General features: G+C 36.8%; 1 protein-coding gene across 1 annotated transcript in view; it reads left to right on the forward strand.

The window, feature by feature from the left end:
• TUT7 (terminal uridylyl transferase 7) overlaps window positions 1-24,394 on the forward strand; it is a 38,595-nt gene that overhangs the window by 1,104 nt on the left and 13,097 nt on the right. The window contains exons 2-21 of the mRNA XM_082497762.1: window positions 1,031-1,557; window positions 6,739-6,914; window positions 7,481-7,597; window positions 8,589-8,766; window positions 9,246-9,334; window positions 10,404-10,455; window positions 12,264-12,333; window positions 13,200-13,326; window positions 15,117-15,236; window positions 16,193-16,324; window positions 17,080-17,260; window positions 17,614-18,752; window positions 18,878-19,028; window positions 19,732-19,818; window positions 21,422-21,522; window positions 22,025-22,082; window positions 22,808-22,911; window positions 23,623-23,712; window positions 23,802-23,915; window positions 24,024-24,101. Coding sequence (XP_082353888.1) covers window positions 1,062-1,557; window positions 6,739-6,914; window positions 7,481-7,597; window positions 8,589-8,766; window positions 9,246-9,334; window positions 10,404-10,455; window positions 12,264-12,333; window positions 13,200-13,326; window positions 15,117-15,236; window positions 16,193-16,324; window positions 17,080-17,260; window positions 17,614-18,752; window positions 18,878-19,028; window positions 19,732-19,818; window positions 21,422-21,522; window positions 22,025-22,082; window positions 22,808-22,911; window positions 23,623-23,712; window positions 23,802-23,915; window positions 24,024-24,101 — 3,660 coding nt within the window. The 5' untranslated portion in view covers window positions 1,031-1,061. The remainder of the gene's footprint in view (window positions 1-1,030; window positions 1,558-6,738; window positions 6,915-7,480; window positions 7,598-8,588; window positions 8,767-9,245; window positions 9,335-10,403; window positions 10,456-12,263; window positions 12,334-13,199; window positions 13,327-15,116; window positions 15,237-16,192; window positions 16,325-17,079; window positions 17,261-17,613; window positions 18,753-18,877; window positions 19,029-19,731; window positions 19,819-21,421; window positions 21,523-22,024; window positions 22,083-22,807; window positions 22,912-23,622; window positions 23,713-23,801; window positions 23,916-24,023; window positions 24,102-24,394) is intronic.

The raw sequence follows: 24,394 nt of genomic DNA on the forward strand, positions 1-24,394 counted from the left end.
AAAAAAAAAAAAAAAAGAAAATCAGGTATCCTGTTCCCATATTAAAGGCAACAGAAGGGCATTTCCTGCTGTTTAAGTGCTTCTTGTAAATGCCCTACAGCCTTCTCTGCATCCTTAAGCACATACATTTCTTTTGAAAGAGAGAACTTTTTTTTTTTAATTGTATATGACTATATGTAAAGCATACAATATTTAGCGTCAATGTGACTGCTGCCGCTTACCAGTCTCTTCCAGATAACTTCCCATTTCACAGTCCACATGGGTTTATGCTAACATTGGAGTTACAGCTCCCTGGAATTGTTTTAACGATAAGAACACAGATGTGACAGAGGATAGGGGAGAGACCAAATTGGTAGCCCAGATGTTTTAGACAGTACTAAAACAGTATGAAATATGTGTGCTTAATACCGAGTAATGTGAGACCTCAGAATGCTGGTCTAGGTAAAATGTGCAGAGTGCACTGGGAACAGAGCATTGTTTCTTAATCATTGTATGATATTTGCCTGACAGATAGATTGCACTTCAATTTCTACTCTCTATCTCCTCTGATCACAATTTTCATTCTTAACAAGGTGAACAGTGTCTATTATGGGGGAATGGGCAATATTCAAATGATGTAGAGTGGCTTTGGGGCCAGCCTTGTTACTGCCTCCTACATATTCTACATGCTACAAAGTTTCTTCAGTCATTCTTTCAAAGCTTTCCTGTACTGAGCTGAACTATGTGGACTCTTAAATGTAGTTATTTGTCCTAAAGGTATCTAGTCCTTAATGCCTAAAAAAGCCATAGGCTGCCTCTGCACTTTGTGAACCACCCGTAGGTTTTAGATATTTTAGGAGAATTAAACCTAGATGAGTTTTGAACTGCCTTCTTTTTGGTTGGAGCAAATTTTGCTTTCCACCAAGACTAGCTTGCCTTGATGGTATTACAGAGCCAGGGCTTTGATTGTTGAGATTTCCATAACAAATAATAACCACTGTTTATTGCTTGATTCATTTTAAAACACAACTTTTAACTTTTTAATTTCTAGGTGGGAATCACTAAATTGAACAGCAATAACCATGGGAGATGCTGAAAAACCTTGCTTTGCCAAACAAAATAAGGACCAGGAAATTTTAAATCAAGAAGAATTAAAAGGAAGTCCCTCACAGAAAGACTACCAAGTCATGGCTGAATACAGAAATGCCCATAGCAATAAAATAGATACCAACCTGCAAAGGAAAAGGGGAACATCGGGTGATTACGGAAGCAGTCCCAGGCAAGGGCCACGTAGTGTTTTTAGCAGCCCAAATTCACTTAAAAACACAACTAACAGTCAAGGGTCAAAGTTAAATGATGTCCAAAGAGACCAAATGAAGAAGTGGGTAACTGATGACTACCGTGGTACTTCTGACAGCTGGAGAGAGTATAGATCTGTTGCCTGGATTCCTGCACGTAGCAGGACAAGAAAGGACTCCCTTCATGAGGTTGAAGGTGCTGGAAACAGAAATGTAAGACGACAACTTCAGGAAGACTTAATGCATGAAGAGGTGCCAGACATGCAGAAAGGAAGCTTTGGTAATCAAACATGTTTGTTTGTGCATAACTATCCAGTAAAGTATCTTTCTATGTGTGTGTTAATGAAAAGTGAAATTGTAAGATTCACTGCTAAAGCAAAAAGTAATTTTTGTTCTGTCATATATTGCAGGCTATTGACTGTACTATACTGCAACACTTTAAACGGATTGTTACAGTGAATGGTACAGAACTTGTTTTAGAAACTGTGTTGTCTTTGTAAGTTTGTTTATAAGTAGTAGGAGTAAGTAGATTGCAACATCCGTGTAGTGTCCCTGTTTGCAGCTTTCCAGGTACAAATTAGATAGAATCTGTTAAGGCTGATAAGGGATGTTTCAGTTAAGTTGATACAGGGTAAGATTTTGGAGTTACCAAAGAGGTCTGTAACAACATACCTTAATGAAGATGGGAAACAATGCCTCATAGATGATGTGAGAACATAATACTAGCAAGAGTAACACGGCAATAACACAAAATTAATTCTCTGTGTGTATTGAACTTCGCTACAGGCAATTGATACTAATAATGAGAGTACAAGCCCTAAGTATTGAAATGCAAGGAAGAACAGGCAAAGGAGGGACAAAGTGATCAATAGCATAAGATCTATTCATTGAATGTGAGTACTAGAAGGAAGTGTAAGTAGATCAAGGCAGAAAGAGGAAACTTTAAAGAAGAGAATACAATTAGATAAAATAAGAAAGACTAAGGCACAGATGAGGTGCTGCTAACATGGAACAACTGCCTGTTGACAAGAAATTTGTCATGTTTTAGTTAAGACTGGGGGTCAAAGACAGTATTGATCTGCCGTCCTGCTGAGGATCAGCTATTGCTGGTTGATACCAGGAAGTCCAGGAATTAAGTGTCATTTCCCTTGATATTAGCTGTCACTAAAAAGATAAACTGTGAGCAGGTGGCCAATGTCTCTCATTGTTAGAAGTAAGCTGCACACTTAAGCTTAATTTCAGATGAGGAGAGAGCAGAGTAGAATGCTTTCACAAGTTTGTTCTCAAATTTGCTGGGTCTAATGAACTTTTTTCTGTGAAACTTCAGGGACTTGCTGAAGTAGATTTTTGGAACCACCAGCAATCATACATGAGAATGCTAAAGGAGAGGCCACTGCCCAAGCATTCACGTGCCGTTCAAGGAGTCGCCTGCACACCACCCAAGTCTTTTAACTGCTAAAACCAGGGTCCCTTCACAGTGGGTGACCACAGTGGGCTGGCAGGTACCCCTTTTGACTCCTCACACACACACACACACTTGCTCTGGGGTGCACTCACTCCTTCTTCAGGCTTGACACTAGGTTTCCCACAGCAGAGTCTCAGGCATCAGATTTTATAAAAATAAGTAATTTAATTGAAAGGTACAGCAGCAAGGTCAGCCCAGGCTGGGTGCCTCTGGAAAGGGAGGGACCTCAAACAAAGAAATCGCTGGGCAATTATACCCTTGCAGTCTATACAACTGCCCCTCATGTGCTGTTCACTTGTCTTTTAGTCCAATGGTGATTTTTGGTCTGGGGTCTTCTCACACCTTATTCAATTCTTTTTCTGTGTCCTGCCAGGCAGGACACTGTTGAGTGCTTATGTCTTGTTGATTTGCAGTCTCTGCTGATGTTTGTAGTCTCCTTATCTGCTGGTTTATGCTTCTTGTGCACCTGCATTCGCCGGCAAAACATGGGAACTGAAAAATCTCAGACTTAGGGAAAACAATACCAAAAATTCAGTCTGTTATCAATGTTTTTCTTCTACTAAAAGACTAAAGCCAGCACTGTACCAGCTGCTGGGAAAATTACTGAGAAAATTAACTGTATTGCATTCTAAAGGCTTCAGCAAATCTAGCTACTCATGCTAAATAAAGATAAGCAAACAGCATAAATCACACCATATTATAACCCCAAGTAATTTGTTCTAAGAAAACTTATTTATTTAAGCTAAACCACTAATACCTCTCAACGAAGAACTTATTCAGAAGGGAACTACTGGGATATAGGAAAGGGCAAGCATCTCTTAAAAGTGGAATTAAAAAAATGGTACACAACTTTAATCTTGGGAATCCATTCTGGAACAAATAATGTAACCTATTGTAAGTATTTGAAAGCTAACAGAGAGATGAGTAGCAGTAAACATTTGTCAAGATTTGTCAAGAAAAAAGTATGCCAGGTCCTTCTTTATTTCTTTATTTTCTTCTTACTATTATTTTATTTCTTTTAAATAGTGATCAGTCCCCTGTGGACGTGGAAGAAGCAGTTGGTAGATACTGCTAGTACTGTAGTACTTTAGACATTCTTGCATGAATGTTCTGTAAGTAAACTAGAGGAAAATTCTCTAGTTTAATTTAATACAAGAGCCTTGCAGAGTTAGTTAGATAACTATACTCAGAAAATACTTACCAAAGATTTTGTCAAGATGATAAGAAGCATTGAGCAAGCATCTACGAGGATTCTATTCTGTTCAATGTATATTACACTATTCTGATGATGAATGAAGACAACATGCTTTTTAATTGTGTGCTGCTAAATTTGAATATGCTGTGGAGCTGGTAGGAACTGAATGCAGAAAAGCAGGAAGGGCAATTAAAATAACTGCGCAATTAGAGAAATGACCTACATATAGGATGAAATACAAAAGACGTGCAAATACCACTGCTTAAGTAGGAATGTCAACTGTACAAATAAAGGAGGAAAGCTTATTATGAAGTAGTATTTTTTTCAGAGAAGAATCTGAAATTGTAGTGAATCAGAAGATGATCATGACTAGTCAGTGTCATGGTGTAGTGAGGCATGAAAACAGACTTGCATCCTGAGGTACTCCTTTTTCTGTAAGTCTTTGGTAAACTCAGTTGCAGTACTCTGTCCAGCTTTGGCACCCCACTTGAATGAATAAAACAAACAGTCTAAATGAGTAAGAAGAATGCCAGAGCACATAGAAAACAGAAGCCACGTGAAGTGTAAACAATACCCAATCTTTCTGCCAAAGGAAAGGCTAGGAAGGCATGATAACAGTCTTCAGCTCTCTAGAAAGGTATTAAAAAGCTGATGAGGTAATCTGGCTTGCATCTTTCCAGTAGATGGGACAGAAAGCAATGGGCCTAAAATTGAGTGAGAAAGGTTCAGATGAGGAATAAACGGAAAGTTTCTAATGGTAAAGCTACGGAAGCACTGGAGAGGTTTTTCTGGACAGCTCATGGTGTATGTACCTGAAGGCCTTTAAGAACAGGTTAGGTGAGCATTACTCAGGATTGACAAAGTTCATCGTGCTGTGAAGCACAGGCTTGGCATAGCTCACCTCCCGCGGTCCCTTCAAAAGCTCTAATTCTATGTAGAGTAGCAAACAATTACTAAAAATGTTTCTTTCAGCATTTCCTTTTACTTGAAATCTTTTCTGCAGATGTCCCTTTCTTTTACCCGTATGTCCTTTTACTGTAGCTTATAAGGAAGGAGTTTAGCAAATCTCAGAGGCACTGATTTTTCTGCAGGAACTTTAACTTTAGTACTTTATTTAGTCATTAACCTATAATTAGATTCTCACTACTGTAACTGCCAAATATTAGAAGTATTTATTTACTTTGTAATTTTTTTTAAGTTACTTAGTGGTTACAGAAATAATTGGTAAGTAGGTAGCTGTCACACACTTTCCAGCAAAGACATTAATTTGATACACATTTTTCTCCAAGTTCTGTCTACACTCATCAGTAAAAATGTAGTCAAACAGCTATGGTGGGTCTTAGGAGTTTGAGCTGGAGACTCGGCATGGAAAATGGGAAGGCATGTGTAAAGTTCAGAGTCTCAGACCTCTGTCTCTGCTCTTTGGAGCTTCCTTTGGAGTACTGTTCCTGCAACCTGTTAAGCCTTAGTTCTCTTTATTCCAGCATAAACTTGGGCTGCTGCACAAAGAAATTATATTGCCATTCTTGTCCTGGTCCTGTTTATAACACTAGCACCTGGATGCTGCTTAGTGAACTGAATCAAACAGCTGGTTGAAAATGCACAACCAGGTTGTTTCCCTTTCGCCAATTATTAGAAACAAATATTGTGGTCACAGGAAAGAAACTTTGTAAATGTGTTCAGTAGAGCAGTTGTGTTTTATCTTTTTTTTAATATACATAATTATTACAAGTGAAAACCTCATGCTGTGATAAGGGTTTTGAAGTCTAAGGAAGTTGCATAAACTTTCCCAGAAGCAGGGAACTTTAGAAATTCCATTCACCTGGACATCCTGTATAGCTGTTCAAGTGTAAGGGAAGGTGTGATCTAAAGTCATGTGTGAAAATCTGGTCTGTGTATATTCATTCCCGAGATGATTTTTACAGGTATTCTTTGGACCAGTAGCAATTCCTACTTCAAAATTATGACAAAGTTTGCATAGAAGTAGAAGTGGTATTTACCACTTGTTCCAGAACTTTTGCTGTAAACATAAGAAGCTTTCTAAGCGTGTTTATTCTGCCAGTTTTATAGCTTTATTAAGCAATCTGTGCAAATACTTAGCAAGTTCATTTATTGACTTAACGTAGCCGATACGAGTTGGGTTTTTTTTTCCGTTTGTCTGATTAATAATGTGAAGGCAATACAAATCCATATGCTGGTTTAACTGAAAGGCAAGTGACATTAACAGGGAATTATTACTGGTGATAATAAATTGTTGTATGTCAGCTAAGCCATGACAGTGCTATATCATAGTGCTGTTAGCTTTTACAAATTATTCAGATTGGCCTACACTCACGAATTCTGTGGTATGCATAGTGCCCTATGGGACAGTTAACTTTTTAGATTGTTCCTATACCTAAGCCTGACCAGGAATCCTGAAATGTTTGGATTTATTCTACATTTTCATTGTAATGACATATAGGTATGTCTTAATTAGGCAGTCCAATCTATTGCATTTAGTATTTATTTTTTTTTTGCCAGTTTTAATAAAACTGTCTGAATAAGGTCAGTGACTTCAGTGGGACAAATTAGTGTTTTTTAGTAGTTCAAAACAAAGGTACTATGGATTATAACATAAATATACACTCTTGCTATTTTCAGACTTGCACAGAACAGATTATGAAACCATGCAGGGTAGATGATTTGTATGTTATTTGACTCACATGTGAGTAGAATCGTAATTAAAGAAAAAAAACCCAAACAAAATGCTGTGTGATACTCTGAAGTTATTTGACATATTTGCTCTTGTAATTCTTTATAAGAAATGAAGAAGCTTAGGAAACCAAGAAGACTGAGAAGAACTAGAAAGGATGAGTATGATCAAGATGAAGTGGATGGTCCAGTCATAGATGAATCTGTGCTGTCAACAAAAGAACTTCTAGGGTTACAGCAAGCTGAAGAACGATTGAAGCGAGACTGTATTTATAGACTGAAGAAGGTACCACTGTCTTTACTTGTATAGTCCTCTCCTATTTTCTTGACTGTAAATACAATATAGAGGGTATACTCCGAACAATTACTCTGACTATAGCGGGGAATCTAGTTATAGAATTGATGTAGCATACAAAATAGGTGCTGTTAATGAATTGTCAAGAGAAGGCAGGTTATCCTTTGGTTTTTTACTATAATAAGTCTTGGTTTGGCAGCAAGTTAAACACAAAAATGGCTGCTCCTTTAGTTCCTGAATTAACGTCAGATCACTGGGTGCTGGGACGGTGGACCAGAAAAGTTTTATTTTATGTTTGTTCACTTAATATATTCTTCTGTGGGCATTGGGTATTTTCCGCTGTAAAAGACAAGGTGTTGGGCTTGATTGAACCAGTACCATCACTCTGCTGGCATTATTTTTTATATGCAAACTTTTTGACTGTAATGATGGAGTTAGGAAAGCTAAAGTGAGTATTTCTAGATTTCGAAGTGAGTCATTCAACTTAGCAAGGGTATTGAATGAAATGAAGGTGATATCTTTCTATATTTTAGAGGTTTTTAATATTTTTACTTTAGCAACCTCGAAGCTACCCATCAGCAAAATATACCTGCAAATTGTGTGATGTTTTGATTGAGTCGGTGGCTTTTGCTCATAAGCATATTAAAGAGAAAAGACACAAGAAGATCCTAAAGGTAAGGACAAGAAAGAAGTATAAAATGCAGATTTATGAAACTGTCCTCACCCTATTAATGACAATGAAACTGTACTGCTTCTAAGATCATTCCACATTTATTTTTTACTGTGTTTGAATCTTCTTAAAAACTATTACTTAGTGATACTGGTAAAAAGAGAAAACTTGGGACCTGAACTGTGCTTCTGCCCTCAGCTTTGGAATTTAATTTGTACTTTTTCATGCCTATTATTATTAAAAGAAGTCCTCATTTAAAGTATAACTCAGTAATATTTTATTGCTGGTGACTGAAATATAATAAAAAAAAAAAAGCTGTACCAACTGACATTTCTGTTTTGCTGTTCTGTAATTTTTCTTGTAGACCAGTGAAGTGTATTAGTCTTGGTGTGTATTTCATTGGCATATTTCAACAACAAAGAGTTTTGATCAATTCCAGGGCAATGAGGAGTAGCAATAAGCAAATATAGCTGGTATGGCAGAATAGAAATTACAACCTGTATGTCAGGATGAAGATTTCAATTCAGAAATACTGTAAAAATTAAGAATTGTGGAGTATTACATACTTGGGCTTTTTATATGTAAAGGAAGTAGGTTTGTTTTGAACATAAACATCAAAATAACTTCCAGGAAAACTTCAATTTTACTTTTTTTTTAATTAAATATCTTCGGTGCCTTCTACTTTCTCAGCTTGAAGTGGACAAAGCTACCCTTTCACACTTCATAGGTGATGAAAGGATTGGTGACTTTGGGTTTTTTTTTTTAATATTCCAAATATATGTGTGTATATATACCTCTGCACATTACTGAAGACTCCTGGAATATCTAATTCTTTATACCTGTCACAGTTTCTCTCTTGATGTTCTTGCTTCCAATTACCTCCATTATCTGGGAAACCTGTGGTGGTGTTACTTGGAATGAGTTGCAAGCATTCCTTCTAACATATTAAGCAACTCAAGAAAACCATTAAAACATCAGTCTTATTATCTTTAAAGGAAAAGCAAGAAGAACAGCTGCTGACTGCCCTGCCTCCTCCAACACCTTCCCAGATACAAGCAATTGGTGTTGCTATTGAAAATGTAGTGCAGGAGTTTGGCTTAAATAATGAAGATCTAGAAGAAAGGCTCAACATTAAAACAGTGATGGAAAACTTACTGTGTCAAAAATTGCCAGGTATTATTTGCAATTTGTTTTAAATGCTAGATATAGCAACTTGAAAAAAACACAATCAAACAAACAAAAAAAAAAACCCTAAAAAACAACAACAGCTCATAAAGTGAAAACTTAATTAAAAACTTTGGCTAGCTAAATTCTAAAACAGTATATTTAGTTGCTAGTCTGTTGAATGACATGATGTGGCAATATAATCCTGAATTAAATTACAATGGTGCTCATGACTCAAACAGACCTGTAGTAAAAAGTGAAGACAAACAGGATGTGGGGGGCATTTGACCTTCATGGTAAGCTTTTACTAGCAACAGCATGGAGGGCAGGATTTAGTAACACAGTTCTGTGCTGTTGGAAGACCCTTTTTCATCTCCTATGGTTATCAAAACTAGATGTAGGTTTAAGATCTACTGACAATGCTGTAAAGTAGCTACAGACTTAGAATTAGGTATAGAGTAAATGCAGTATCATTCTTTTTGTTGCAGAGTGCTCGTTAAGGTTGTATGGCTCCTCCTATAGCAGATTTGGTTTCAAAACTTCAGACATAAACATAGATATCCAGTTTCCTGCCAATGTAAGTAAGACCATTTTATTAGGTATGTCTAAGTAGTTTTAAATGTTTGCACTTTTATGTAGATTATAGCTTAAATATAACTTACAGTGTGGTAGTAGCACTTTTTATGAAAACACATTGGGTAAAACAACTATCACATTAAAACGGTTTAAAATCTCATTCCTTGCTTCATACACCAGTAATGGTCAGGCAGTATAATACAGCTTTGTGTTTTATTGAATCTTCCTTCTGAAAAACTGAGAATGCTTAAAACATCTGTACTCATAGCAGTCCTGTGAGACAGATCATTATTTATCTTCTCTTACAGCTGCATTAAATGGCACTTCCAAGATCTTGTTTCTGTACGATATATACACATCAGAGTTTTTGATTGCTAGGTTATTTTTGACCTGTGAAACTATCTTATGTCATTTATATATAAAGTAATTTAAAGTCTTGATTAGTATGCGTCATGCTAGTTGTTTCTATACATCTTTGTGCTTGAACAATGAAAAGAAATTAAAGACTGTGGAAAGCTTTTGAGTCCATGCTTAAGTTTCTTCCTGCTGTCGTTGATTTGACAGTCTCATAGTTAACATTTAGCATTTATTCTAGAAAACAGAGGTGGAAATATTGTACGAAAAAAGAATTATTCAGGTTCATAAAGTGCATATAATTTAAGGAAGCTGTGATTCTGGTCTTTGATGGAAGGTAGATGCACTATGTCAGAAGACAATCATATTTAAGCACACTGAAATAGTATTTCTGTTGGTGGGTTTTTTTTTTTCCCCAACCAAGTCTTTGATAGAGGTTAAAATAGCTTTACTTACAGTTACTCCAGGATTTGATTATTTTTTTTTTTTCTTCAAAACAGGCAGAGTTTGTGTTCCTTTTGATAAAATTTAGCTATAGCCAAGGACTAAGAGAAATTTTTTCTGGGTTGCTGTTATTTTGTTTCCTTCTTGCTGCCCTCTCTGGAAGAAAAACAGAAGTGGCTTAGTGGGATTGTTTTGATTTTTTTTTTTTTTTTTTTTCAATTGTGGGAAATTTTTGACAGCTATGAAAACAGCTTTATTACTTTTATTGACAGATGACTCAACCAGATGTTCTCTTACTTGTGCAAGAAAGTCTCCAGAGCAGTGGTAAGAACAAATTGCTGCCTTCACAATTCCATTAAACTGTTACTGCTTAGTATTATTGAATTCCACCTCTGTTGAGTAGATAAACCATATGCTATTCTTTTTTTTGAAAGCTGTGAGACTGAAAAATACTACAGGAAATAATACATTGGCAGAACTAACTTTAGTTTGGTATTCAGTTTTATGACTATTGAAGTCCCATTATTTCTGTTGATACGAGAAAGTCCTAGTGGGAGGTTTTCTTCTACATTGTAAGTGAAGATGTCATGAAGCTTAAGGTAGACTGCACTGCCTTTCTTTCCCCAGCCGGCTCTATTAGCCACGTATAGTACAGACAGTAGTCTATGCTCTTCAAACATGTGATCAGAAACTTGGTAATGTAATTTTAGGTTGCAGTCTCTTTTTCTATAGTTATGTGCCATGCCTGTTAGTGCAGTGAGGCTGTGTACAAATGACTGCATACAGACACATTTTTTTTCAGGTAATGAATACAACTCTGTGCTCTAATTCAGGCGAGTAAAGTCTAAGATCTTTTAAAAATGCACTTACTTAAACCTTGAGCATATACTTAACTTAAACATATACATACTTAAACTTGAGCATATGCAGGCCAAAAAAAATGTGAAAGAAACTCTATCTTTTTAAATACAGCGTGCAAAAGGTAGCTTTACTACTTTCTTGCCTTGCTTTATGCCCACAGTTGGGAAATCAGACCACGTGGTTCCAGACATGTATATTAAACATGCATATGTTTACTGACCTAGTTTTTTCTCTTTGCTACCTCCCACCCCCATTGTATGTGCATCTTCTTGTCTGGTCAAATAACCATTATAATCTTTGAGAATCGGGTTATTGTTCAACCAGACTGGAGGAATGAAGACCCAGATTCCATAAGAAGTTACGATCTCTGATGTGTTTTGAAAGCAAGCAATATTTGCATTAACATCTTGTGCAGAGCCTTTTTCTAATGCAGAGCTTTAGGCATTTGAGGTATCACAGTGGCGAATGCAAGATGTTTTTCAAAGAAGGAAGGTGTCCAAATGCCTAGATAACATAAAGAAAACCTTGTTATTTCAGAATTTTTGAGTTGGGTACCTAAAATTGTTTCATAGTTTCCATTCTATCTGGCCCAGTGAAACTGTGAGACATCAAAAAATAAGCCCGGTTTGGATCAATAAACTCCACTTGGAGAAAATGACTGCAGTGCCATCTGTACTTTTTTAGTGTTAAGATAAAAATGTAGCTGAATTGCATTTGGAAATCTGTATAAAGAATAAGATAAAAAAAAAATTAAGCATAGCAAGAAGACATTGCATCTTGTCAGTAAGCCTGTTCTATACTTACATAAAACATTCCTAGATTACCAGGGAAAATAATCTTGCATGTTTTCAATCTGTCTAGTACTGACATAATGCTCTGGGCTTTTTCTTCTTTCAAACTAACATTGTTTTACAGATGTCACTGATAATTGAGGCATACAGACAGACCAAAGCCAGCACTTAACCAGAATATACCTACTTAATTACACCTACTGGGTATATGAATTTTGAAAAGTTCTTTTTTCTGGAGTATTTTCTTAACAGTGCTTATTATAGAGTATGGACCGTACTCTTCCCATCACATATGGAAAAACTTGCTTTAAAAGGGCGGTAGGATTAAACTATCAGATGAACTGAGTTATTTGTTTCAAAATTAGTAATTTATTAAGAAGTTGAGGTTCTAGCTGTATTCCTCTAATTGCATCCAGTTCAATATATTTTTTGTCTACACCATGTTTAATGCAGCTTCTTCTTTTTCTTTATCCCGCCTAGAATCTTTTACGGAAGTTGATGCAGATTTCCATGCTAGAATACCAGTGGTGATGTGCAGAGAAAAACAAAGGTCTCGGTTGTCACTTTGTGTGTTCTAATAGTATATAGCAATGTAAATTATATGTACCAACATCTGAAAAATGACGTTTCTGTACTAAATTATTACAGTTCCATGGATCTTGAAACACAAACTAACACTCATGGGCAAGTCATTCCTAGCCTAGAATAAGAGGGTAAGGGTTGTTCTGTCCTCAGCTGTGTATTTCCCAATCCCTTCAACCATTATGGCTTCCAGCATGTACCCTTACCCTTCCATCTGGGATAACTGCTTAAGCAGACACTTTCCTTCCTTATGGGTAACGTAGATACCATATTAAATTATGGATTTCTGTAGGGGCAAGATCAGCATACTTACCTGCACTAGTATTTTGAAAAGAAGTGAAAGACGTTTTATTTTGCCCATTTAATGGATATGGCTTAAGATTCATGAAACATTCTATAAACATCTACTGATACAGAAATATTACAGTTATTTGCTGCAACCTTATTTTTCACTGGTGTATTTGTAGCACTGTGGAGACAGCATAGAAACTGTTTCCTGATGGGTGTGGTATAGGAAGATGGTTTTGATTCATGAAGGAAATTAGTACTGTTACTTCTTTTTCAGTGAATTAATGTCATTACAAACAAATATTTAAACTTGAATTGTATTTGAAAACACTTTTACAGGAAAAATATAATGCATATATTTTTCAACCTAACCATGAATCAAATAGGGTTTTCATGTGTCTTTTAATGTAGATACAGTGTCTTTGAGGGGCTGTTCAGTCTTTCCTTACAGCCTTCTGCCACACTGTTTTGTGAGATGTTACCTGTCCTATGGCTGTTCTGACAAAACCTCGAAGATCTTTTACTTTGTTTCTTTTTGGGTTTTAGTGGCCTTATTTGTAAAGTGAGTGCAGGGAATGAGACTGCTTGTCTGACAACAAACCATTTGGCTACACTTGGAAAACTGGAACCTACTGTAGTACCTTTAGTGATTGCCTTCAGGTATTGGGCAAAGGTAGGAGTCATTTATGTTCCCCTATCTGTGCATAAATACTGAATGAACATTAATATTGCGCTGGTAAGACTGTAGGTGTGGTTTAGAAAACAGTTGTTGAAACTGTCTTTAGAAAAAGAGTTATAAAAAGGATATTTAGATTTTTTAGAAATTTTAAATTTTATAAATGATATAACTAGCATTTCTATGTTACAAGGTTCCACTGAATTTCAAAAGTGGAATTTTAAGCTTCAGCCAGTGGCATGCAGACTGTAAGTATCCTGCTGTGTTACCAAACACGTCAGAGGAATGTATATGAAATGGTATTACCAGTTTCCCATAAACATAATTGGTCATGAAAAACATGAAAGGAAAAAGCTGCTTGTTTCCATATGTAGATGAAAACTTCCTTGTAAATTTAAAGAACTTGCTTCAAAACTTTGTGTGCCTGCAATTAAAATATGATTTAAGAAAAAGCATGAAAAACTTTTGACTTGTACTATATCTACATACAATGAGTCATCATTTTTGCAAATGTGCCATGTGCTGTTTGTTTTGCCAGTCTGCATCCTATGGCTCTTATACTGAAGATATGGTAATAGAATGAATCACAGAATGGTTTAGGTTGTAAGGGACCTTAAAGATCATCTAGTTCAAACGCCCCTGCCATGGGCAGGGACACCTCCCATTAGACCATGCTGCTCAAAGCCCCATCCAGCCTGGCCTTGAACAGCTCCACGGATGGATCCTCCACAACTTCCCTGGGCAATTTGTTCCAGTGCCTCACCACCCTCAGAGTGAAAATTTTTTTCCTAATATCTAATCTAAATCTCCCCTCTTCCAGTTTAAAACCATTCCCCCTCATCCTATCATGACATGCCCTTGCGAAGAGTCCCTCTCCAGCTTTCTTGTAGGCCCCCTTCAGATACTGGAAGGCTGCTGTAAGGTCTCCCCGGAGTCACCTTTTCTCCCCGCTGAACAGTCCCAACTCTCTCAGCCTGTCTTCATAGGAGAGGTGCTCCAGCGCTCTGATCATTTTTTGAGGCCCTCCTCTGGACCCACTCCAACAGGTCCATGTCCTTCTTATGTTGAAGGCCCAAGAGCTGGACACAATATTTCAGGTGTGGTCTCACAAGAGCGGAGTAGAGGGGCAGAATCACCTTCCTCAGCCCGCTGGCCACGCTTCTTTTGATGCAGCCCAGGATACAGTCAGCCTTCTGGGCTGCAAGTGCACATTGCTAGCCCTTTTTGAGTTTCTCATTAACCAACACCCCCAAGTCCTCCTCCTGAGGGCTGCTCTCAATCCATTCTCCACCCAGCCTGTATTTGTGCTTGGGACTGCCCCAACCCACATGCAGGACCTGGCATTGGCCTTGTTGAACTTCATGAGTTTTGCATGGGCCCACCTCTCAAGCCTGTCCAGGTCCGTCTGGATGGCATCCTTTCCCTCCAGTATGTTGACCACTCCTTGATGACACCAAGAAGCAGCTCGGTGTCATCAGCAGACTTGCTGAGGGCGCACTCAATCCCAACATCCATGTCACCAACAAAGGTGTTAAACAGCGCTAGTCCCAGTACTGACCTCTGAGGAACACGACTTGTCACTGCTCACCACTTGGACATGGAGCCATTGACCGCAACATGACTCCAGTAAATACTAAGGCCTTGAGAACAAAGTCCATCTCATAAGAACTCAAAGATGTCTGAGTTTTTGTCAGTATTTAATGTGACTGACTTCTGAACAGTAATTAAAAGAATATTTTTCACATTATCACTTGAAACCTTATTGACTGCAGAATTTATTTTTACAGTTGTGCTGTGTTGATCGTCCTGAAGAAGGAGGCTTGTCACCTTATGTGTTCGCTTTAATGGTTATTTTCTTCCTACAACAGAGGAAAGAGCCTTTTCTACCTGTCTATTTGGGATCATGGGTACGTGTATTAATATACTGAGTAGTATCAATGAGAGAACCAGTCACTTTTGGTGGTGTCAGCTTCTTGCTATTCTAAGCAAGCCACAAGCCAGCCATTTCTTCAGGAATTCAGAAAGAACGTGAATTCAGCAAGACTACACCTAACCTTTGTATGCTTGGCTCTAAGGATGCAATTCACAATCCTAGTAATTGAATTAAGCGCTCTTTTGCCCCTTTTGTGAGTAAGGAGAGCTGGGCATTGAACAACACATTTCATAACAATCTACGTACTCGTTTCTTCAGCCCTTCTTCCACATGCTTGAGAACTCTGAATTCACATAGCTACATCTAAAAAAAATGTCTTGGATTTTGACATCTGATTCTTCAAAATGTAGAGCACAGCTGGGGAGCACACTGTGTGATATCTGCCCAAGGGATCAGACTAGGGGTTTAGAGCATTTGTTTCTTGGGTTTAGAAGCTGAAATGCATCATAAGATCAGGAGTTGTATTAAGGACACAAATCCAGAATCTAGTTCTCTGAGACACTATTCAGGTGTTATATTCATGGCACTCATTTTTGTTCTTATAGTCACCTGTTATATTTAGTGCTTATGTTCCAATTTCCATAACCAATTACATGGGCCTTGCAGTTAAAAATTTTGTTCAGTACACAACTGACTCATTCCCAAAGCTTCTCAGTCTGCACTGAGAGAAACATGCTATAGTGTATGGCCATATAATTAAAAAATACATATTTATGCTTGTGTCATGTGCCAAGACAAGGTTCCATGACATACAGATACCTTCCAAAAGCACTGACCTCTTAACTTTTTGTAGAGAAGCACAGGAAGAAGAAAGCAGCAGATGGGAGCCTATTCCTGTTCTGTTTTAATTTTGATTACTACCATGGGAGGGGGTAAGATTTAAAGTTCACATGATGTTTAGCTGTATGTTTCTTTTCCTGTTTTCTTTAGATTGGAGGATTCTCATTAAACAAATTAACTAATTTTCATCTGAAAGAAGTTGAGAATGATGCTGTGGTTTGGGAGCATAACCCCACTGATGATTCTGATTTGCCACAAGAAACCTCCCCTAGAAGGGGCAAGGTCTGAACTATTTAATTTACTTCTGTATTAGCCTAGCAGACATTGCTGTACTTGAAAAAAGAAACTGTCTTCTATTTTTGTTTTGTGTTTACATTGCAAAACCATGAGCTGAACTAAGAGATTGCACCACTGCTTGATACAAGGCTTTCTGTGCTTACTTCTCGATGCTAAGAAGCTAGCAGGAAACTAGTTGTTACTTCAAACTCTTTGATGAGACCCTGGATTTTAATCTGTCAGGGGAGAATATAGTTTATAGAGTTGAAGCAATTTTATCTCGGACTTAAGTTAAGCATATGAAAAATATTTCCTCTTAGCTTTGAACTATTCTTATAAATTACTTATTTTATAACAACTTTGTGAGAAACAGTAGCACTATATGATTCCGTGTTATGACAGTTACAGTACAGCTTAGGCTACGCTAAAAAATAGAGTATGTAATCCATTCTCTCCAATTAGGTTAGATGTGACATTTTCTTGGAAATTTACAAATTATGACATAAACACTTAAATAAGCAATGGTTATTAATCATTGATGCTATTCTTTACCATTGCTGCAGTCTTTCATTTTGAAGTTTTGTGATCTGGCTTTATATGATCTCTTCCAAGTTTTTATTTGCAGTTTTTATTACAATTGCAGGAGTATACAAGCAACTATAAATTTTGTAATAATACATTACAGATGAAATACAAGGAACTGTAACAGCTAAACATCTGTGCATTAAATATTATTTAAGATTTTCTTTTGTAATTTACAGGTTCCCTTAGTATTTGATTCAGGACAGCGGTGTTCGGCGCCTGCTGGTCAACTCTGGGTCGAACTGCTTCGTTTCTATGCATTGGAGTTCAATATGGCTGATTTGGTTATTAGTATACGACTGAAAGAAACAGTGTCTCGTGAATCAAAGGACTGGCCTAAAAAGCGCATTGCTGTGGAAGGTATATATATCAACAGACTTCAAAGAACTGTTACTTTAATTTTCTAGGGTACTATCTTGGCTATTGACGTTGTGTGTAATAACTTGGAATTTTTCAATATTGGACTGTGATTCCCAATAACATAGTAGAATATGTTTTGAAAAAATCAAATTAATATCTCGGGTATTTTTTCAACATTATCAAAAGTAAGTGAACTTAAAAATTCTCTTCAGCACAATTCATAGGTGTGTGTCCCTATACAATGTTTTAGAGTAACTAACAGTAATATATTCAAATTTTGTAAGGATGTAAGTGTATTCTTTTTAAAAAGAAGCTAACTCCTACACTGCTGTCTCACTTCTTCTCTCTACTAGACCCATATTCGGTCAAAAGGAATGTGGCAAGAACTCTGAACAGCCAGCTCGTATATGAGTATATTCTTCACTGCCTGAGAGCAACTTACAAGTACTTTGCCTTGCCTCACAAGAAAAGTTCAAAATTGAGCAAAAAATCCTCTCCAAATGCTGATGAGGAGAAATCCCAAATGATGGACTCTGCAAAAGATGCTATAAAGCATGAAAATTCTGAATTGCAAAACTTGGAAGGTATAACAAACACAGCAGTAGTGGAAGATTGCATAACAGAGACTACAGATATGCCTCAGGCACATAGAATTGATCCTTCAAAACTGTGTGATGGCTCAGAAAGCTTCACAGAAGAAGAACTGGCTGATGATATGAGTCATTTGGGAATTGCCCATGAAGATTCAGACTGTATCATTGAGGAAGTTATTTCTGGAGATAATGAGGATTTTAAACCAAGTTGTGAAGAGACAGAGAGTGGAAATGAAGAGGAAGAAGAGGAGGAAGAGGAAGAACATGAACAACATAAAAGAAGATGGAATAATATCTTGACAACAGAGCAGGGAATAGATGAAGACAGTGATAGTGGAGATCTTGTTACAGTGAATGAGCATGATATAGAAACATGTAGTACTTCAGACTTAGAAGGTTTTCAAAATGCTGCACTTACAGAGAGTGATGAATTTGGCTTAGAGTGCAGTGGTATCATGGATGACAAGATTGACATTGATGAGGAGAGCACTGAGGGTACTGATGAACTGGATGAATCCCCCCAAAAATTCATATGTTCGGCACAGAGTCAAATATCCCAAATGATTAACTCCGATGATGAGGAAGAAGAGGAGGAAGAAACAAGTCTCCTAAACCAGAGAGAGTGTGGTGTTATAACAGCTGGAGATGAAATAGATAATACATACACTGGATCTGGAGACGATGATGCATTGTCAGAGGAAGAAGAAGATTTTTCTGTCCTCAAGAAATATGAGAACAAACATTTTGAAGAAAACGCGGATGCACCTCAGAGGATCAATTTGAGTCAAGAAGATCTTACTGAGAAGAGGAGACTTTTTGAAGAGAACACAGCAATAGAACAATGTTTAGAATCTGAATTTTTTTATGCATTCAGTAAACCAGCTTTTACAAGAGGCAAGGTAAGCAAGCTGTGCCAGAACATAAGCATATTGCTTATGTTCTATTATCAGTTATACGAAAGTGTTGCTCAAATTCATTAAAGCATTATAGTTGTTAAAACCGATCTTGCTTTCTGTTCATGCAGTCTCCTACAGTAGTATGTAGCTTGTGCAAACGGGAAGGTCATTTAAAGAGGGATTGTCCAGAAGACTTCAAGAAAATTGAACTTGACCCACTGCCAGCGCTAACACCCAAATTTTCAGTTATTCTAGATCAAGTTTGTGTCCAATGTTACTGTAAGTTTTTTCCTTTGAATATTGTTGTGCGGTAGAAAAAGAATTGCAAAAAAAATGAAATAACCACAGGCTAATGGTGTTATAAAGGGGCGTGGTTTATTTGCTACAATGCCTCCAACTCTTAGATTCAAATTTTAGAATTTTAAGGGCTTTAAGAGGACTACCGAGTAGTCTGTACCTAGACAAACACAAAACATTTAGGTTCATCTTCCATGCATTGGCTGTCTGATTACTCATTTAGGCATCTTAATATAATTTCTAAGAGTTTAATTTTAGGTGTTTTTTTTGACTGATGCTTTTACGTTTCTATCTACATTGAATTTCGTTACTGTCCTTTAACTTGTGGTTTTTAGTAAACAAAGACTTCAGTGTTCTAGAAAAAAATGGAGGGAAAATACTGTTTTGTAACACTTCTCCACTTTTGTTCTTTTCAGAGTGACCCAACTTTCTTCCTTTCTCTCTCGCCATTTCTGACCAGAAAAAATACATTATTTCTCTAATTAATGTTTTTCTTTGAACAGGTATTTCTCTTCTACTTCATCCTTGCTTTTTTCCTTCACATGTGAATCTTCTCTTGCTTTTTTTTCTCCCTCCCCCACCCTGCTGTAAACCCCTCACTTTTTTCATTTGAATCTTTGCTGTTGACTCTTTCGACAGATCAATTTGCCTAAACTGTTGTCTTTTTTAATTATTTTTTTTCAAGACGATTTTGCTCCAAATATTGTAGAGGATCAGGCTCGGGAACATATCAGAGAAAACTTGGAAAACTTCATTAGACAGGATTTCCCAGGTAATTAGGGAGTTCTAGCTTTGTATTTGTGCATTGGTATGTTCATACTTGTATGTTTTCCAAGAAGACATATATCGGCATAATAAAAACTTTCGTTTTGAACATTTAACCTATATTGTTGCTCAGCATTGCTATACATTACATTAATTTCTGTTTTAAGTCTTTTAAGGTCTTGGTGTAAGTCTTTTTTGACTTAGTCATATATAAAACACATTAGTAGGAAGGAACAATGGCAAGTTAAGCAGAAAACAATCAAAGCAGTAGTGGAACAGTTTTATAATTGTTATTTTAGCCTTATTCATAAGCTAGACTTCTCGTTGTATCTGCTTTTAGAAACAAAAAGGGTTTTGTAGTCCTTCCTGCTGAAACTTGCTGGTTTGGGAATTGTCGTGGTTTAGGCCAAATCCACCACTGGGGACCCGAGGGACCCCAGACGGGACCGACAGATGCTCCCGTCTACAAAGAGAGAGGCAGAGGAGGAAAAAGAGACTTACGAGTTTAGAAGAAACTAAACTACTTTAATGAAATATTAATAATAATAAAATAAAAAGAAATAATGAAAAATATATACAAAACCGTATCAAGCTCCCGAGATGACAATCACGTCACCGGCTGGCACTGGGGCAGTCCCAGGCTGGACTCAGTGACGGACGGGAACTGGATTCCGGATCTGGAATTCAGGATCGGGATCACAGGCAGACGAACAGAGTCCTCCTCAGACGTCGGCCATTGAAGGAAAGAGCCCCTGACCCTTTGATCCCTCAGCTTTTATACTGAGCATGAGGCAGATAGGATGGAATACCCTGTTGGTCAGTTTTGGGTAACCTGTCCTGTCCGCTCCTCCCTCCAGGTGGGACCCCACTATGCTTTTCCGCTTCCGACCCTCCAACGTGGCAAATAACAAAGTTGGTTGGCCTTGGCTGTTATGGCAATAAGTGTAAGCAGGAGCCTCTCTGCATACCATGCCTGGGCATCAGCTATAAACAATTGGCCTTATCACTCTGAGAGAGTGAACACTGTCTGCACAATATGCAGTTAATTTCAGTAGTTAGAAGAGGCCCAGCTAAGAAGCGAAGTTACTAAACAAAATTGGTTCTGTTTTACCTCAAACCAGGACAGGAATATTTTAAAATATAGGCACAGCATCTGTCCTTTCCATCGAACCTAGCTATTTGAAATTTTTGTTTGTTTCTGGGCTTCTTACCTGTAGCACCTGGACTTTGGTTCATAGTCTTTTAAAATTAGCAAGAGATTTTTTGGCTGGAGCCTACTATGTGGACAGATATGTCCCTTATCCTGAAAATCTCTGTAGAGAGTAGTCTTACATTTTTTTTCATCAGATTTCAGCTCAGACCTGCTTGCTGATGATTTAATTATTGGAAAACCTCACTTGTTTCTGGATCTGGATTTGAACCAATAAAAGAGATTCTTTTATTGATGATGAGGATCATCAGCTGAGTTGATAAGAAAATAAGTTTTGATGTACCGTAGAAAGATAGTAATGTTTTCATGCCTGTATTAAAAGACATGCAGTGGTTTTAAGCTATATACAATTTGAGGTTCTGTGCCTATATGTGATTATAACCCATCACATCTCTTGCAGGAACCAAGCTGAATTTGTTTGGCTCCTCAAAAAATGGCTTTGGCTTCAAACAAAGTGACCTTGATATCTGTATGACAGTGGATGGGCTGGAAACTGCTGAGGTAGTTTGAAAAGATTATTTTTTTTTCATAAATGCAAAAATGTATGGTTATATTGTGTATATAGTGTAACAAATATTTTATAAAATCTTTTCAGATTAGAAGAAAACACAAATAGGTGCCACAAAGGCAGATTATTTTGAGTTTAAGAACTACTCTCAGTAGTCAATTTTCCTCTAAATTCTGCACTATCATTACTTCTAGCATTAGCTGTGTAGATACATAACATGCTTTGTAACATAAACAACTATGAAAGGGAGACAGTGGACAAGGACATCGAACTCCTTTCATGCCTAATATAAACTTCTTAAAAGTCTATGTTAAGTCTATGTTATCTAGTGTTGATTTTACAATGCTATTTTGAAACACTTTCTGGTATTCACATAATTCTGTATCATATGAAATTCTCAGTTATAAAGCTTTAAGATTAATGTCAAGTAATAAAAGGTTTGCCTAAAATACTTGTAGCAGATACAACTTTAAGCATTTTTTCTTAATGTCTTAGGGACTTGATTGCATCAGAATCATTGAAGATTTAGCAAAAGTTCTTAAGAAACAGCCAGGTAACTTTCTTGAAAATTAAAAAAGTGTTTCTGTTTATGTGACTTCAGTTGCTGTTGTGAGAACATTCTGGGGTACTGTAGATGAAAATCATTAAGATAAAACTGTATCGAATAGCTTAATGTTAGTAAGAGTGAGGTTATATGTTGTGCACATTTGGGTTTGGTTTTGTTTGCATACGTAGCTCTATGAGGTTATAATGTTATAGAACCACATCTGAATTGAACAAATAGTATATTTATAACCTACATGCAGAGAACAGACTTTGTTAAGGCTCAAGGCTTCAAGTTAGTAGTTATGTTGTATTTGTATATTCAGTGCCTAATAAGGTAATAGCAAAAGGTAGGCTGATACAAGTTTGCAATGGGAATACTGTTTTAGTACAAGAAATTATGATTTTACAGTGCTTGGTTTGGTGTATGTCACATGAATTTAATATAATTGGAGTGAACTATCAATGAACTCTTAAGCTTATTTTCTATAACATCTAGACAGATCTTTGTTTTGTTAGGGGGCTAATTGTGTGTTTGTATGTGTTATATTTAGCCAATTCATCATGTTTGACAAATGCCTAAAATCAATATTAAAATATAACTGAAATATAATTTTGGTTTCAACTAGGATTTTATTTTGTAGCCTTTTTACTGCAGTTTTGAGTTATTTGTAGAGCATTTGATACTGTTACGACTGTATTGCAGTCATTCAGTAATTAAACATTTCATCCTAGGTTTAAGAAATGTCTTGCCTATAACAACTGCTAAAGTCCCAATTGTCAAATTTTTCCATGTCAGAAGTGGTCTTGAAGTAGACATCAGTTTATATAATACTCTGGTAAGGTTATCTATGTTTTTATTTTTTTTTTTAACAGAAAAATGTGGGTCTGCTTCTTGAGATTGAAGTGATTGCTTTGTTGAGGTTCAATAATCAACTGTTTCCAATTACCTATTGTAGTTTTGAATTTCCAAACAACTTTTTTGACTATGAGTGGAGTCAGTTGCAAAGTTTTGGTTTTTTTTTCAATGTCTCTGAACTTCAAAAGCCAGTTCCTTGCAGCATCAAAGGAAAGTAAGTTTTAGAGTCAAGTATTAAGCTTTCTGAAGTTTTTGTATGAGTTCAAGGGGAGTCTTGAGGAAGATATCTCAACCACTAAGTAAGTGTGAAAGTTCTCTTTTTGAAGTTACACATCCACGTGGGTCAGTTGTTCTTACATTTCTGCGTTGAATTCTTAGTTGAAGTACTTACCTTCTACCAAATATTTTGAAAATGCAGTAGTAGATTAATGCTTCACTCTCTGAAGTACTGTTGTGTGAATGCTGCTCTTACCACTTCTGCACAGAGTAAGGATCATCTTTTTAAGAGAGCAGGTGATAACCTCATTGTTGAATGCTTCCTTGCTTCGTATACATTCTACTATGCAGGGCTTCACACCTGCATTTCTTGAGCGCACAACTTAAATTTTTTTTTTGTTTTTCGTGTTTTCAGCTTATTCCTTCATTTCTTCAGAGCTCCTGTATTTTCTATATGATTTTCTTATTTTTATAGGCCTTGCATAACACAAGACTCCTGTCATCATATGCAGCCATTGATCCTAGAGTAAAATATCTGTGTTACACAATGAAAGTCTTTACGAAGGTAAGTATATTTCAGACATTCTAGAAGCAGTAGTGCCTGCAGCAAGAGTTCATAACCATTAAAGATACAAATCATGTTTCTTTTTCTAGATATGTGACATTGGAGATGCATCTCGAGGTAGCCTTTCTTCTTATGCATATACTCTTATGGTGCTTTATTTTCTTCAACAGAGAAATCCACCTGTCATCCCTGTTCTTCAAGAGGTATAGTATATCAAGAAAGAAATGAATGTCTGTTCATAGTATTGACCAGAAGAACATCAGTGCTGAATCTGAAGGGCTCTTCTAATGAGTTTAATATTATGCTTTCAGATCTACAAAGAACCACAAAAGCCTGAAATTTTAGTTGATGGCTGGAATGTTTATTTCTTTGATAAGATAGAGGAGTTGGTGAGTAAATCAGGTTAATGTGAAATGATGTTACCTGTAGCTTTGCAAATAAAAAAGAATTCTTTTCAAGAAATGTTGTCCTCAAATGCAATGCTTGAATATCAAAGTGGAAGTGGAACAGCTATTGCTCTGAAAATCCCAATCCCATACTATAAAACTTTAAGAATGTGGTTGGCTGTAATTCACCTGTGGGGAAAAAAACCTGCAAAATCTGAAAACTAGATTAGATTTTGAAAAATTTTTGAAGGTGTTAATGATGATTAATTGCTCTGTGTGTCACATTACTGGATGGA

Source organism: Vanellus vanellus, assembly GCF_965231255.1.
Source record: "Vanellus vanellus genome assembly, chromosome: Z".
NCBI lineage: Eukaryota > Metazoa > Chordata > Aves > Charadriiformes > Charadriidae > Vanellus > Vanellus vanellus.